We start from the raw sequence: 15,518 nt of genomic DNA, 5'->3' as shown, positions 1-15,518 counted from the left end.
AGAAAACATGTTTAACTGAGATGCCATTTTTTCTTATCTCATTCAAAGTCAGGCTTGTACAGCTGATTGGTGTTTGCAGGAAGTGAATATATTGTAATTGTGAATAGTGCGGAAACAAAACAGAAAATCTATGAAGAACTTTCAGACATACACTTACATCAACATTAGCCAAATTACGAGGTATATTTTGTGGCAGTTAATAGCTTACAACTTCATACAGGCCCACTTCCAAAACAATGAACTATCCTTTTACTAACTAGCTTACAGCCTACAATTATAGCCAGTGTTTCATAAAAAGCTAACAGTTGAAGCATTTCATTATCTCATTGAGTTGGTTAGAAAAAAAAATTATGGATAGATACAAAGCCCTTCACAAAAGTCCAGTCACAATGTAAGCAAACAAACAGGGTGGACACAGATGCTATCATATTTTGAACTAATGTTAGCATCTCAGTTTTATTTTTTAGAGGATTTTTAAACAGGTTTATACTCTTCAAGTTAATTTCTCTCTAAACACTTTCATTTAAGTGCAAAGTAAGTGTTGTTTTAAAGTATGCCAAGCAGCTAAACAGAGTTCATTAGCTTACCTTTTTAAACCTTAATGTAGTTTCCAGTAAGACTAGAAATAGCTAGCCATCAAGAAATACATTGACTTTTGCTTGATAAAATGGTAAGGTTTAAAAAGTTTAGCTAAGTACTTGTGGCTAACTAGCTTACAGCCTACAGTTGTTGCTCCAAATAAACAAGCAAACAATATTTAACATAAATAAAAACATACATACATTAAAGTTACAACAAGCACTCAAATAGCGTTGAAGCTGGCCCTGAATACTATCATTTTTTAAGCTAATGTTAGCATCTCCAGTCTTTTTAATGTATTTAAAAGCAGGTTTATATCCTTTTGAACATAAAAAACAGGTATCAAAGATGGTGCTGTTTACTTGACCCATTAGTTAGTTTTTTTCTACATTCTAGCATTCTTATAACATTCTTATTCTAGCTAATAGAGTTAGCTAGCCATTATTTTTTTTTCTTAATGTAGTTACTTATAATGCTAAGACCAAATAGTTAACAACCAGTATATTGACTTTGGCATGATAACATGTTAGCTATCGAGTGTAGCTCACTAACTTTAAAAGATTTTGCTTTTAATGCTTTAAAGTTCAACCAATTCCTGATGGTAGTGTTGGCATACTAAGTTAGCAAACAGGCTACTTTACAGTTGAGTTGTAATTTCATGTAGTTGTTTCAGTAGTAGTTGTTAGTTCAAAATAATGTTGCTTTTATTGACCTGTGTGACAAAATCTGAATACAGATGCTTCGGATACATCAAAGATGCTGAATGTTTAACCCAATTCTGTATATCTGATTAATTTATGGAGGACACTTGAGAGGAAAAGCATCAGCAACTCAGGAAATTAGTTTAGTCAAAAGCTCAATGGGGTTGAGATCAACTTGAGTGTGCCATTCCATCTTTTTCAGTGTTCATCTTTATAAACAACTGAAACCTCTTAAATATGCCAAGTGTTTTGATACTTTTGGCCACCACTGTAAGTTACTTCTACCATAGAAAATTAGATATTTTCAACCACAACTTCCTCATAAACAAAGTTCCAAAGCTGCTACATAATACAACACAGTTCACACCATGTGCTTCTGCAGACAGATAATTCTTCAGTTGCTTTCCGCTCAAACCATGAGGAAGCTCTGAGAAGACGGATATGGATGTGGGCAGTAAATCAAAACAGAAACTTCACAACACAGCTTCCAATTCTCTAAGTTGAAAACTTTACAAATTGCTGTTAAAAATGTATTTCCAGAGATTTATAAGTTTTCTGTTTACTGAGCTTTGCCTGGAGCCGTAGCACCACCATCTGCTACGCTGTCACTTTCAGTCCCTCTATCCTATTGTGAACAGCGTTTGGGGCTTTCGATCCACTAAAGCCACATTAAAAATGAGAGCAGTTTCTGTGAGCGTTCTGGCGTTAATCAGAAAACTGTGGAAAATAAATAAAAGGGAAAGAATACAGAAAGTAGTTTCCTGATTCAGTCTCTTGCATTAGTTAGAAAATGTATAGAAATTAAGAAAAAGTGTTGCAAAACTGAAAAAAGGAAAAGATTGGGAACCAAAAGGAATATATCATCAGCGTAACTATTAAATAGAGGTCAGTTTTTTGTGTGTCAGCCAACATCCGGCTACTGAAATGTCCTTGAACAAGACGGTAAAAGAATCTGTGCAGAGCTAACCTGACACTGTGCTCAGCGCAAGAATTTCCCTGCAGGGATCAATAAAGCTTCACATTATTTTGACATTAACTACGTCACACACAGCAGCCGTTTCCCTCAGGGACTCTGCACCCTGACTGGACCTGCCAAATTATGAGCTGGGAGCCATTTGGAAGGATGTCTGTGTTAAGGCTTCTGACTCCAGCAGCTGTGTGCCAAGGAGAAGGGAGAAAAAGGGTGATACACAGCTGTTTGATGACCAGCAAATTTATCCCATCATTAGAAGCTGACACAGATAAAAAAACGAAACATGTATTATTTGTGAGGCAGAATCTAGGCGGGACAGTGACATTGTAAAATGACAACAGGTACGCAGTCTGTGCTTACACACACACACGCACACACACTCGGGGGTAAAGAAGGCGTTAATCCATCCTCGCAGTGCTCTATTCCTGTTTGATTAGAAAGACAGATGGTGTCTCTGTCAGCTCACCAGCCCTCTCAGGGTGCTGATGGAAGCATCGAGGATGTATGCCCGCATGCGTGCGCCTGTTTGTGTGTTTCTGTGTGTGTGTTTGGCTAGAGGTAAAATGGTGAAGAAAGTGTCAGTAAATCTGTAGCCAGAGTTGAAGAATCGCTTCCCACAAATGCACAGGCACAGACGCGGCAGGGGGCCACTGTGTCAGAACGCAAGAAGCTTTCTCCTGCCCAATTTAGCCTCCTCCACCCTCTGTGTTCTTTCATTCTCTCCCTTTCATTCATTTATTTATATCCCTTTCCTCATCCCCTCATGGCCCAGCAGAAGCCGCCCCCCCTCCTCGTTTCTTTTCTATACGAGCTGAAAGTGAAAGAAAAAAATCCCGGCTGTGTACCTGGCTCTCCTTTCTGCATGCACAGCCTGGAGAACGCAAACACAAAGGCGCCTCCATAAAAATGAAGAAGAAGGCAGAGTTTACTCTTTCAACCTGCTATTATGGAAGAAGGTTTGTGGGAATGTTTGGCTGAAAGTGCGCAGAAGAAAGGATGTGGAGTTTGGGTTTTACCACACAAGCTGAATATTAAATTGCAGGAATGTGTCTGCGGCACAAAACTGTCAAAAGAAAAGACTTGGATTTGTTTTGAGACCTAGCTTCACCTGCTATGGGATTAGAAAAATTGTAAAATCAAATTAAAATCTTGACTTTACAGGATGACAAAACAGTGTTTATTAAATAGCAGGTAAGAAACACCCACTCAAAGTCCAACTGTTTTTGTACCTTCGACAATGACAAAAGTAATATGGGAGGTCGAGCTTTCGGTTGTCACGCTCCTCTCCTTTGGAATAATCTAGTCCAGTCCAGGGCACAGACACCATCTCTACTTTTGAGGGTAGGTTTAAAACTTTCCTTTTGAAAAATACCACTTAAAGTTAGAGTAGCAAAAGTTTTTGAAAAGTGTCTTGGGATAACATTTGTCGTTCAGATAAATCACTTTTTTGATGTTCTATACTGCTAAGACCACTTTCTTTCCAGGCTGCTTATGTTTTGGTTAACTTCATCAATTTGTACTTCAAAGCTGCTTTTCTTGTTGAGTAAACTTTGGGAAAAAAAGGCGTAAATCATATCGGACAGGCTTTTGAAAGTCTGAAAAAAATAACCAAGATTTTACCTCTTTGATGTTGGTCGGGATTTGTTTTAATTGGTTGTGGGAACTTCAAATCAAAGACAGAAAGTTATAAAGTAGAAGTGGGCATTTATCAGGCATGTTCACAGAACGCACTGCTTTAAGTGCGCTGGTTTACTCAGATACGTTGGGTAATACATGGACGTAGCTTCAAGTGATGTCACCCATTTGTTTCTGAGGCAGATTTTTTAAGCCTTTTGTTTGTTTGGCTCGACCTAACTGTAGGATGACCCAACTACAGGCACCAAGGCTGAGATGAGGCAAGCTTCAAGCCTCCTTACTACCAGCCACAGTGACCACCAGTCAGTTGAATCAAAAACACTAGCGACTGTAAAAATCTTCTTAACTACTGCGTCATATATAAAAAAATTGCCCTCCATGAAGTGCGTGTTGCACAGGTGTGAGCTATTCAGACCAAAATCGTTCTTGGAACACACCATAAACATGTTTGTTGCTGCTGCAAAGATCATCTTTTTTTAATAGGTGTGTATGGGGTTTCTGGCGCTTCCAGAGCCAGCCTCAAGTGGACACTCTAGGAACTGCAGTTTTTAGCATTTCAGCTTTAGCTTCATTTTCTCACAGCTTCCTACTCTTTCTTAATTTAAGTTTCCCTGGATGAAAGTTGGAAAATTTGGTACAAGAGTAATTGACAATTGGCGCCAGCATTCAGTATGTGTAAATCCCTTCTACTGCCAGGAGAGGGCAGACAACGCAACAGAAGCTCTAATTGGTCATATCTCATTTTTGTCAAAAAATGTATAAGCTCAAGGGCGCTGTGAGGACTTTATTAGTTATTTTGAAATAGTCTAATTTCCGTAAGTTAGTCTGTTTGTAATCCACAATTTCAAATGAGATTATCAGCACCAAAGTTAGCTGTTTCTAAATGCAAATGCAAGTCCTTTCACTGGCTTCCCAAACAAACACACGTCTTGGCAAGATTCACATCTTTATGAAAGTGATGAAAGTGGCCGATAGAGCTCATAGGGAAAAGAGTCTTTATCCTGAAGATACACTACCAATTCTGGCCAGAGGTGTCACTGTAATGTTCCAAAATGGGTACTCCTCATAGCCCGAAGCAGTTTTCTTGATAAATAAAATAAGACATGGTACCCAAAATGTTTCTTTTATCATCAGGCTGTAGAAATGCTGGAGTCGACCTCTGGTGGACACCCAAGGAACTGCAGCTTAAGGTGAAGCGTAGAATGTACGATTTTTTTTTATGTTTTTTTTTTTAAGTATCATTTTTTTCTGACTTTTTACGCATTTAATCAGAGAAGATAGAAAAGTAGAGGTAGATAGAGCAGGGAACAGGGCAAGAGTGGGGAGTGACATGCGGCAGGCGTCGAGGTGCCATAGGCAAGACTTAAACCTAAGCAAGGGCTTGCCTCAGGTAGCATTCAACCTGGACCAAAAAGCAATACCAGCACCCCTATAATCTAAGTTAAAAAAAAAAGACGTTTTTTTCTGCTTAGGGTCTTAATCGGTGCATGTTCCTCAGGCCAAACACATGCTTGTATGTTCACTCTAGATTTAACACTAGGTGGGAGTGTGTTTGGTTGTTTGTCTTTGTACGTTAGCAGTCTTTGTACTGTGGTAGGTAAGCGACCTGGCTTGGTCCGTTTAGATAATTAAGGTTTAGGGTCATCACTATGTACAAAAGAGTCAAAATGTACAAACAATGATAAAGGGATGTGCAGAAAGCTGACGTGTTGACCTCTGGCATGAGCAGTGCACACATACGCAGGGACAAACATGAAAACCACAGACACAAAATAACAGAGGTAAGAATTACACACTTGTACAATCACCCCACCTACGTAAACACAGCACATCCTCATCGTGTATATTCCACTGCCAAACAATTACAATCATACACAGCACACACAATCACAGGGATGCACATTCATGCACCGCACTCGCACGGAAACGCATCCCTCCCACACAAAATACAAACTCGCTTACTCATACACTCTACTGGCCAAACACACACACACAAACACACACACAAAACCAGCCATCAGGGAGCAAATTCCATTTCATTTCCCGAGCTGGTAAGGAGCAAGCGGGGGAATCAATACATGCCGTCTCCAGCTGTGCTGAAGGGGGTTTGGCTGCCATGGAGACAGATGTAGCAATGCTACAAACTGCTGCTCTAATTCAATCCACCGCAGCTCACGCACACATGTACACACACACATGTACACACACATAAACACAGACACAGGGATAGAGGATGAGTATTGTTGTTCCTCTGGTTGGAAAATGCGATATCAAAGTATGAGCCACATAAAGCGGTGCACTTTGTGGAGCCACAAGGTGGAGATCAGTGAAGGATTCTGGGTAATGATGTAGTAAAAGCACACACGGACATATCAATTACCTGAGCACAGTACTGGGATTTGGCCACAGCAACCAGCAGCTTGAGGATGGGCTGGGACTGGGAGACAAGAGGGGAGACGGCATGGATGACGGCTGTGAACTTAGGGTATGGTTTAATACCTGGGGAAAAAAAAAGAAAGAGGAAAAGATTGCTTATTAAAACATTTGAACTCTCACTGGAAACACTTCACGACTATTCCCAGAACAAGACGCTGCTTCAAACAAGTGTCAGCCTTTCAAAAAGTATGGATGACTTAATTGTATGTTTTTCAAGCCAGTCTTAAAATATTCAACAACACAACTCTGCTTTGAAAACGCCAAATCTCTTGATCACTGAAAATTTTATTCTGGAAACTCTTCAGCTGTATCTGTCCAACTTAGTGCTGATGTGACTTTAAATTCAGCCTGACTTGATGCTGGAGCAGAGTAATCGAGGCTGAAAATGAGCAGGAAACAAGTTATTGAAGTGGAGGGATCATAGAGGACGTCCTACTTTTTCCTAATTTAAATCTAATCAAACCCAAACCAACAAAGCATAGCGCAGTGGAGACAGCATTAGAGGACTCCTTTCCGCCACCCAGCCTCTTTCATGGCCAGGGATAGACGCATTCTTAGAACTTGGTAAACTATCCTTGTGATGTGTAATGAAAAAGTTGAGAGCGTGCTGAGATTTTTAAACACCTGGGATGTAAATTTGTAACAAGCTCATAAACAGAGTTTCATGAAACACTGAACAAAACCTGGAGCACAATAAGTGCCACGCAGTGTTTTAAATTTTGGATGTGCAGGCGGTTTTCTGCCTTTGGCACACAAGTCTCTGTGGCTTTTTATCACTTCCTGTATCAGCACATTACACAGGCTTCACAGCTAAATGTTTACAGCAACATAAAGGGCTTTTTCAGGGTATATTTAGAGATTTAAGGACTTTTTGTACTCAAATGAATCTATGGTACACAGAAGATGGATGTTTATGATGCACTTTTATGTACTTTTGTTCTTTTTGTGATCTGCTTCCAGTTCAGGAGGCTTTTGAAACCGCATCTCAATGCTCTCTAAAACCATTTGTTTTCTATGTGTTCAGCTCATGATCCCTTATGATAACGGAGCCTGCAGTGTCTACAGCTCTTACAAACCAAGCGGCTGTGTCTATCAATAAAAAACAGCGACCATAAGAGGCTGATTTCCTCCAAAATACTCTGATTGTTGAATTTGAATAATAGCTGAAGACGTGGCTTAACCACTTTAACAGTCCAAGAATAAAATAGAAAAGATAATTAACGCTCCTGTAGAATCATAATTTCCTTTTTATTTGCTCATAACTGAGACTTCTGGATATCTTATGACCTCTCAAATGGGACTCAACCCTCAGGCTGGGAACATGGAGAGTGCTTCCAACTTTATGACAGATTGAAAGAAAAGAGTCTTTTTCCTCAATTCAACATAACGACGACTTCTTGTAAAACAAAAAAGAACTCTTAAATAAACTGTTCCTCCAATGTGGTTTCTGAAGTATGAAAGAATATGATTGCTCTGTACAGAACCACAACCTCAGCCCCACCCAACACACCAAACCGCCTCAGTGATGACAGCCAGGACTCATCACCAAACCTCATTGACTGACTTCACTCAGATACTTTTGGCTTAACAAGAAAAAAAAAGAAAAATAAATGAAAGAATAAATAAAAGCTCATGGTTTGGAAAAAGATGTCCAGAATAGGGCCTGGCTTAGAGTGGTAGTAGAATGCTGTTTTTCTATTTTATGGGCACCAGTATTCATAAATAACATATGAAGATGCACTTTTAACCCCCAAACATAACCAAACACATTTTAACCTTATCTAAAAGATCGAGTATTATGCTCATTTTCAGATCTTATTTCCCCTCTCATGTCTGCTTTTGACCCATACAAGTGTGACTTACAGCTCATGTCTGCTTATGTCCAAACTTTATTATGGTTGGCCACCTTTCAAGAAGTCTCCTCTGCTGTTGACACACTAAGTTGTCATCATTGAGTTAAGCCTCTCAAGGTACACGATGCAGATTTGCAACAGCTAATTTCTAGTAACCTAATTACTCCGTATCCACCTTTTATGAGCCCTTTTTCTCAGAAGTACCACTGCAGAACTTAGTTGTGCATTATCAACAAACAGTTTCCCACTATCCCACCAATTCGAAAAGCTGTGTCACTTTTAACATGGCTGCCTCCTTGGTTCCACCGAAACAGATTTTCAAGGCATCAATTTCTTGTAAGTTTCACTACCAACCTCCATTAATTTGAAACCAAAACTGTATAAGATGAATCCTGATTATATATAGATACAGTACACGCCAATCAGTAGATTTTATCCCCTCTGGGTTTGTCCCTAGGGGTAGCTTTACTACAATGATGCAACATTCCAAAATGCATTGCATGTGAAGGTCTCTCTCAAAAAAGTCAGAATTGTACATAACTACTCCATATGATATTTTCCCCCAAATATCTGATTTTTTTTCCGTTACTAAAACTTAATTTTAGCCTGAAAGGGTTAACCAGCGTTGCACTATTTGAAGTGATGAATTATGAAATATGGTCATATGTAGGTAAGAACATCCTCAGCAATGAAGAACAAAACAGGAAAATTTTGATGGTAAGTACACACTCAGAAATAGGGGGACAGAGGTGGGACATTTCTGTACTTAAAGGTACAGTTTTGTCCTACTGTAACCTAGAGGGCCAATTATTGTACTCTTGGGTACCTATGTACCTTTTTTGGGGAAAATGTTCCCGAATAGCAAAAGGTACATTTATGTACTCCTAAGGTACACATACTTACCCTCTAAAGGTACAATAACAGAAACAGTTTGTTAGAAAAAATGTAGGCCTTTAAGCCTATTATTAATATTCTACTTTAGAACTATTAGTATGATTTAACGTAGGGCCAGTTATTAAAAATGAAACAATTATTTTTAAATGAAGGTTTTCATTTTTAATTTTTTCCTTATTTCTTGTGTGTACGCACACACCATGGATGAATTATCCATGACATACAAAGGCCGCTTTTCAAACTTTTTTTAAATAGGCTCTTCAAGAGATTCACCAATTTGTGACATCACAAATTGAACAAACTGTGTTTCCAGCTTGCTTATGTTTCCTGTGAAGTTTGGAACTAGTCATTTGGAGTGGGCACCAATGTTTCACAAATTACTTTAAAAGAAGAATCATCGCACTGATTCAGTGTAACAAAACTGTTGTAAATAAGTTAACCCTTATTTTTCTATCCTTTTGAAATGAAACATTTTGACATAAGGCCATATGGACCCTGAATGTGCCTCAAGAAATTTTGTGGGGGAACAAAACTATAATCTCTTGTTTTACTGTTTGTATTATAACTATTATTAGTATTAAAAGTATTCTGTTTCAAATGCTCTTTTAGGAAGATATACCAATTAGTGATGTCACAAATTGAACTCCTCTCATGTCCCTCTTACATATTCCTTGAGTAAATGTTTTTAACCAGCCACTCAGAGCAGCTGGCAGCCTAATCCTGGGATTACTCCAACACAAGTTTAACTCACAATGAGATTTGCTGCCAAAATTTGGTATTGACATCCCACCTCTCAACTTAATATTTGTTTTCAAGATATGAAAAGCAGAATATTACATCATTTCTTTTGTTTGAAGTGTTATCAGGCTAGTTGTATCTGTAAAGTTACATTAAGCAACTGTAAAACTGTATATTTATAGAATTTAAATAACCCTTAAACTACTATTTCTGTGAAATGTTATTTGAGTCATGTTTTACTGTTAGTTTTGAGCATTTAGCTGTATGGTGTTGAACTGTAACATACCTTTATGGAGACTGTTAGCATTTAAAAACGAGTGGTAATATTTAAATATTTTATTGTTAGAGCTTTTTTTATTTAATCAGCCTCAAAGAATTCTGTGTTTTAGGCTTGTAAATGAAACAGTGTTATTAATTATTCAGCAAAAAACAAACTCAGCTCCGACTGCGTGTGTCTGAGAGTTAATCTGCATGATGAGTGAGTCTGTGTTTGTTTTATTGGGTCTTCGAGGACACGAAGGAGTGCTGATTGGAAAGAAATTCTCCTTCTTCTGATTCAACTTTTCATCAGTGACAGGCCACCTTGTCTCCCAAAAAGCACATCTCTGCTTTAATCGCTCTTTCTTTGAAAAACAAATCAACTTTTGGGACACTGTAATTGTTGCCTGTCACCTCACTCATCCATTTTAACATCAGCTCTCCACCCTGAGTGCTCCATCTACTGAAGTTGGACAGTCGTGCTTTGGTTAGAGAGTGTGTGTGTGTGTGTGTGTGTGTGTGTGTGTGTGTGTGTGTGTGTGTGTGTGTGTGTGTGTGTGTGTGTGTGTGTGTGTGTGTGTGTGTGTGTGTGTGTGTGTGTGTGTGTGTGTGGATGAAGATGAAGAGAAGGAGTGAGGGATGAAGAGGCTGGAGAGGGTCACCAGTACATAGCAAAGGGAGACTCAGTGCAGCTGAACCGTAGCGGGAGGAATTGGCCTCGTTTGTTGTGGCAGCAGCAGCAGGGCTAGCGGTAGCAGTGCTGACTCAAAAACCAGTGATGGACGGGCGGGTGTGTCAGCAGGACTAATACAAACATCCGTCAAAGGCCGTTCCTCCACTCCACTTGCCGCTAGGTATTAGAGGGGGCAGTAGATCAGGACCAGAGGCCGTATTTCTGCTGTCCAAACGTTCAAAAGGAGCTGAACCAAAACCTCTGAAAGCCTTTCTGTCCAAAATGTGACAAATATTATCTGCTTGATGCTCGAGAAGTCTGGAGAGAAACTTTTCTGACCCTTCTTTGTGGTTCAGTTCACTGCTACACAGGTGTGAAGAAGTGTGATTGCTGTCACGTAACAGCACTTTAAACGGGTACAAATAAGTCTCTGCTTGTGTGTGTGTGTGTGTGTTTGTGTGTTACTTACCCAGCGTGGCATAGTAGAAAGGAAAGTCTCCCAGGTATCCGGAGTACTGCGGCAGGGCAAATAGGCCCCCGGGGTGGCTGTTCCACATCAGATTGCTTCTGGAGCCGTGGCCCAACACTCGGTCCTGGATCATCTGCAAAGAAACAAGAAACAAACAATCAAGTGTGAATAAACTAATTAAATCTTTATTTTGATTGTTTTAATGTCTTCATGGAGATGATACGACAGTAGAAAGAAAGTGCCCGTGAGAGGTTTAAGTGGTCTGCTCTGTGGCCTGAACTTCTAAACAGGGGATGGGCAATGTATGCTGAGCTGACCCCTAAAGGACTAATCTATCAAATTTAAGAAATTAAAATATGAAAGTGCATCCATTTCCTTGCTACAGTTTTCTATTGGCCTAAGTTTACCAGATGCTCTCAACACCAGCCCCTATCAGCTGACAGCTCAGCTAATCACAGCTTTACATCCAATTGTTAAATAACAGAATGGGTGGTCAAGGCTTTGGCGTTCCACGTACACCCATGGAAGAGCAGGGTGCTCGCAGAACAGACCAGTGCTGCTAAAGAAAGTCTTTTAAGAGGGGTCTTGGCTGAAACTTTATTTGAGCCTTGAGAATCATTGAGGTTTACCTCATGTGCTCGGATGATGGTCGAGAAACAATTAAAAACAAAATTAGAAATACTGAGTGAAAACGATTGCAAGTTGAGATGAAGTGGTTGGAGATAATGACCGTCGATGAATGTAAATCTTTAAGCCTGCCTGACACTAAAAGGTTTTCTCAAGCTTAACAGATGTTGAAAACGCCGGAGACCTCACACGATGGCAAATAATGACAGATTTAACCGGTTTGTTCTCACAGCGTAGCTCACCACACTCAAACAGATCCCATTCATCAACGAGCAGAGTCCGGACTCAACAAACTGGTGTTGTAAAACCTCTCACAGTTTAACACGACTTTTTGAGTATTTGAATATATCTGACAGATAGGGATGGGTACCTTTCACGTTTTAAACAATGCCAAGTACCTGGCAATTGGTACCGGTACTTAACGGTTGCAATGCTGTGTTCATGTCCAGCATGGAAAATCCCCTATTCTTCCACTCCCTCACAGTCACAAGGATGCATTTAGGTGCCTAAACATGGTACCTTTTGATTTTAGGTGAATCGGAACTCGGTACTTTAGACAGAATTTGGTCGGTACCTATTAAAGTACCAAATAGAGTACCCATCCCAACTGACAGAGCAATAAGCATCCTGTTTTATCCACCCCTGCAGCTCCTCATTTCTGGTGTTTTGAAGTGTTTGATACCACAGACTGTATAAAACATGGACGTAGTCTCGTCGACGTCGTCACCTGTCTGTTGCTGACACGGAAAATGAAGCACAACGGCTATAGCGGCCATATTGGTAGTGGCAAGGGCTTCAGGTACAGCGAGTGGGCGCCTGTTGGTCACGTGACCCTCAGCTGTGCCTCTTATTGGGGGGGGCCCGTGATCTTAATATCCTCTGAACGGCAGAGTTAGAAAAAAATTCACCCCCCGTACAGTGTGTGCTGATAGTAAAATTAGCGACTCAGACAGGAGCCGTTTTTTGACCCAGGCTGTAAATACGTTAATTTCTGCTTTGAAAATGGCTTTTTTTTGGCTTGGTGTGTATGTGACTTCTGGTACTTCCGGAGCCAGCCTCAAGCAAACACTCAAGAAACAGCAGATTTTAGCACTTCCGCGTTGTCTTATATTGTTATTTATATTATATTGTTAGACCGGAGGTTGCCGCTTGTTTGATACGTGAGCATTCATGTAGCTACCACAAATCAACAAGGTGGTCAACTATTTCTGACTTACATCTTATTTTAAACCTCCAGTTAACTACTGTTGCTCCTGCAGCCAGCTGCAACTCAGTTGGAAATTGTTGCTTTAGAAAAAGCAGAGAAATTGATCTCCTCTGAAGCACAGTTGTAAGACAAGTTTCAAATAACAAATGTAGAAGACTGTGCAGAATTACCAATAAAATGCTGGAACCTGTTACTGTGTTTTGTAAGACCCCTGATTAATAAATTACTATCCTCTGACAAACTGACAAATACAAGTTAGGTCTGATACTGAAGCTTTTAAATCAGGACTTTAAAGATCTGAGTTGCTTTGACAGCCACAAAGAAATAAATGGACACCCACTGTGATACAAGGAAGTTATCATTTTGTTATTAAATAAGACTTTTTTCACAGCTCAGACTCTACAAAGAAAAATAAAATCTATTTACATCAACCATAATCACTGCTTTCAAATAATATTTCCTCAGTTCACAGAGGACTCATAAAAATCTGAAATATTCTTATGATGAAAGGAACAAATATTTGCCTCACGGATAAAATATCTTGGATTTGATCAATAAGGCTTGTAATTACACCTATAAAACCTCTCTCGCTGCAAAATTTTCACACAAAAACGCAAGAAGAGAAGCAGATAGTCGTAAGTGTGAATTAATACCAACAAAGTTAATCTTCCGAATTCCAATAACCCATTTTAATACAAAAATGGTATTCAGAGCATTACTCAAAACCCTGTCTGTGAATAAGAGGAGCAGAGAAACTGTTATAAAAGTGAGTCCGTAGGCGTTGGAAGAAAGTTGGAAGCCGGCTGAGCTTCCAAATGTTTGCTTTGTATCACCTCAATAGCAGCTATTGATCGTGTCAAGAGTGAATTGCAGTGGCACAAAGCCGAGCCGAAGGAAATATATCTTATTGTGTAATATTTCCCCGGCAGACAAACCAAGCAGAGGCTTTTTCCTTTCATGCAAACAGATCAGGAAGTCAGAGGCCGTCAGAGAGAGGGATCCAGACGGAGTCATCAGCTGTATCTGAGCGCCAGTCAGTCAGAGCTGCCCCGATCCTTTCTGTGCACAAATAGAGCAGTCACTCAAACAGTCGCCTGCTGTTTTTTTTCCAGGCGGGGGAAAGAGATATTGCTGCCTTGCCCTTGAGCCATGCTAAATTGGTTCAGTAAAACAGACACAGGTTTGCAGCCATGTTTTATGGACTCTACTGAATCAGGGGGTGACGGCTGCTGGCTTGGCAACTCAAAGGGACGGATATATAGAAGGAGGTAAAAGGAGGCTGATTGCTGAATTGTAAAAAAAGTTAATGATATAGCTGGAGGGGCGTACTGTAAAAATACTGGAATAGAAACATAAAAAGTTACAATTCAAAGGTGGAGGTGTGAACGAAGAAAAAAACGACCCTGGAGTTTGTTTTTTTACTTGTCCTATAGGGTCATCATTTACCTTGGGACAGCAAAAATAAAAAAAAGAGAACACAAAGTCTGTTTCTCTTTCTCTCTTTTTTTTGTATTATTTACATTTTATTTCAGTCCGACCTTTTTTCTTCTCTTTCCATTCTTTTCAGCAAATTCACAAGGCTGCTAGTTTCCTCTGCCATACCTCCCAGAGTAAGAAGCTCAAGATGCTCCTATAGTGTTCCTCTGGTGGTCTAATTGTTATTTCGTTGATACATTTTTCAAGTTGGGCACTTCTTGTTTTTAAAAAAAGAAAAGCAACAAAGAGGGGAAAAACAAGGGGAATGTTGGGTAAAATTTCAAAAGAGATGAAAAGTTAGTTTAGCTTATTTGCTAATTTCAGGCGGCAGCTAAAGCTTCTATAAGAACTTTTTGGTCGGTTATGATAGAGACCAAAACTAGCTGCAATAACTCTTTAAGGTCTCCAAAAGCAAACCAGACACTAAGAAAAAAAAAAGACTGAGTAAATCTGTACCATAGCTTTTAATAGTAACAGCTGTGGTGAGGGGAAGGTATGTGGAGATTTACGGCATTGCGAAGAATCACTTTGTTCATTTTCGGTGCAGCAAATAATCATTTCAGTGACTCTAGTAAAACTGGTTCTTCTTTGCACATGTACAGAATAAGATACCAAAGACCTAAGGATTATCACTTTGTCCATAGGAGGGGCCAATAGCAATACAAAATAAATTTTACGCCTGGGAGCTTAAATACTAGTTATGAACAACTTCCATAAATTCTGGGTCGAGCCATAGACTAAAAAAAATGTACGCATCTTGTTCGGCTCGAAGTGAGGTCGTCATAAAAACTGCTCCCCCTGGTGACTGGCTGCATTATAAGTAAAAAAATCAGGCTTTCCAGTCATTCCAGGTGGGCTGTGGTCAAAAAATTAACACACCTCGTGGAAATGTTTCTCACATCCAGTTGTTGTGGTGATTTTAAGATATCATTTAGCTGCCTTGTGTTCAATCCTCTTTTTTCTTAGAAGTTTAGTTTTAATTAGTAAAAAGAGGTTAAA

General features: G+C 39.6%; 1 protein-coding gene across 1 annotated transcript in view; it reads right to left on the bottom strand.

The window, feature by feature from the left end:
• Nucleotides 1–15,518, bottom strand: part of ext1b (exostosin glycosyltransferase 1b) — a 155,020-nt gene that overhangs the window by 21,726 nt on the left and 117,776 nt on the right. The window contains exons 5-6 of the mRNA XM_074686417.1: nucleotides 11,210–11,342; nucleotides 6,269–6,387 (exon numbers count right to left, since the gene is read on the bottom strand). Coding sequence (XP_074542518.1) covers nucleotides 6,269–6,387; nucleotides 11,210–11,342 — 252 coding nt within the window. The remainder of the gene's footprint in view (nucleotides 1–6,268; nucleotides 6,388–11,209; nucleotides 11,343–15,518) is intronic.

Source organism: Halichoeres trimaculatus, unplaced genomic scaffold, assembly GCF_033239565.1.
Source record: "Halichoeres trimaculatus isolate MK-OKI-2021-1 unplaced genomic scaffold, fHalTri1.1 fHalTri1_scaffold_14, whole genome shotgun sequence".
Classification (NCBI taxonomy): domain Eukaryota; kingdom Metazoa; phylum Chordata; class Actinopteri; order Labriformes; family Labridae; genus Halichoeres; species Halichoeres trimaculatus.
Note: the sequence above shows the minus strand (reverse complement) of the source record. Positions and strands in the feature narration are given on the sequence as shown.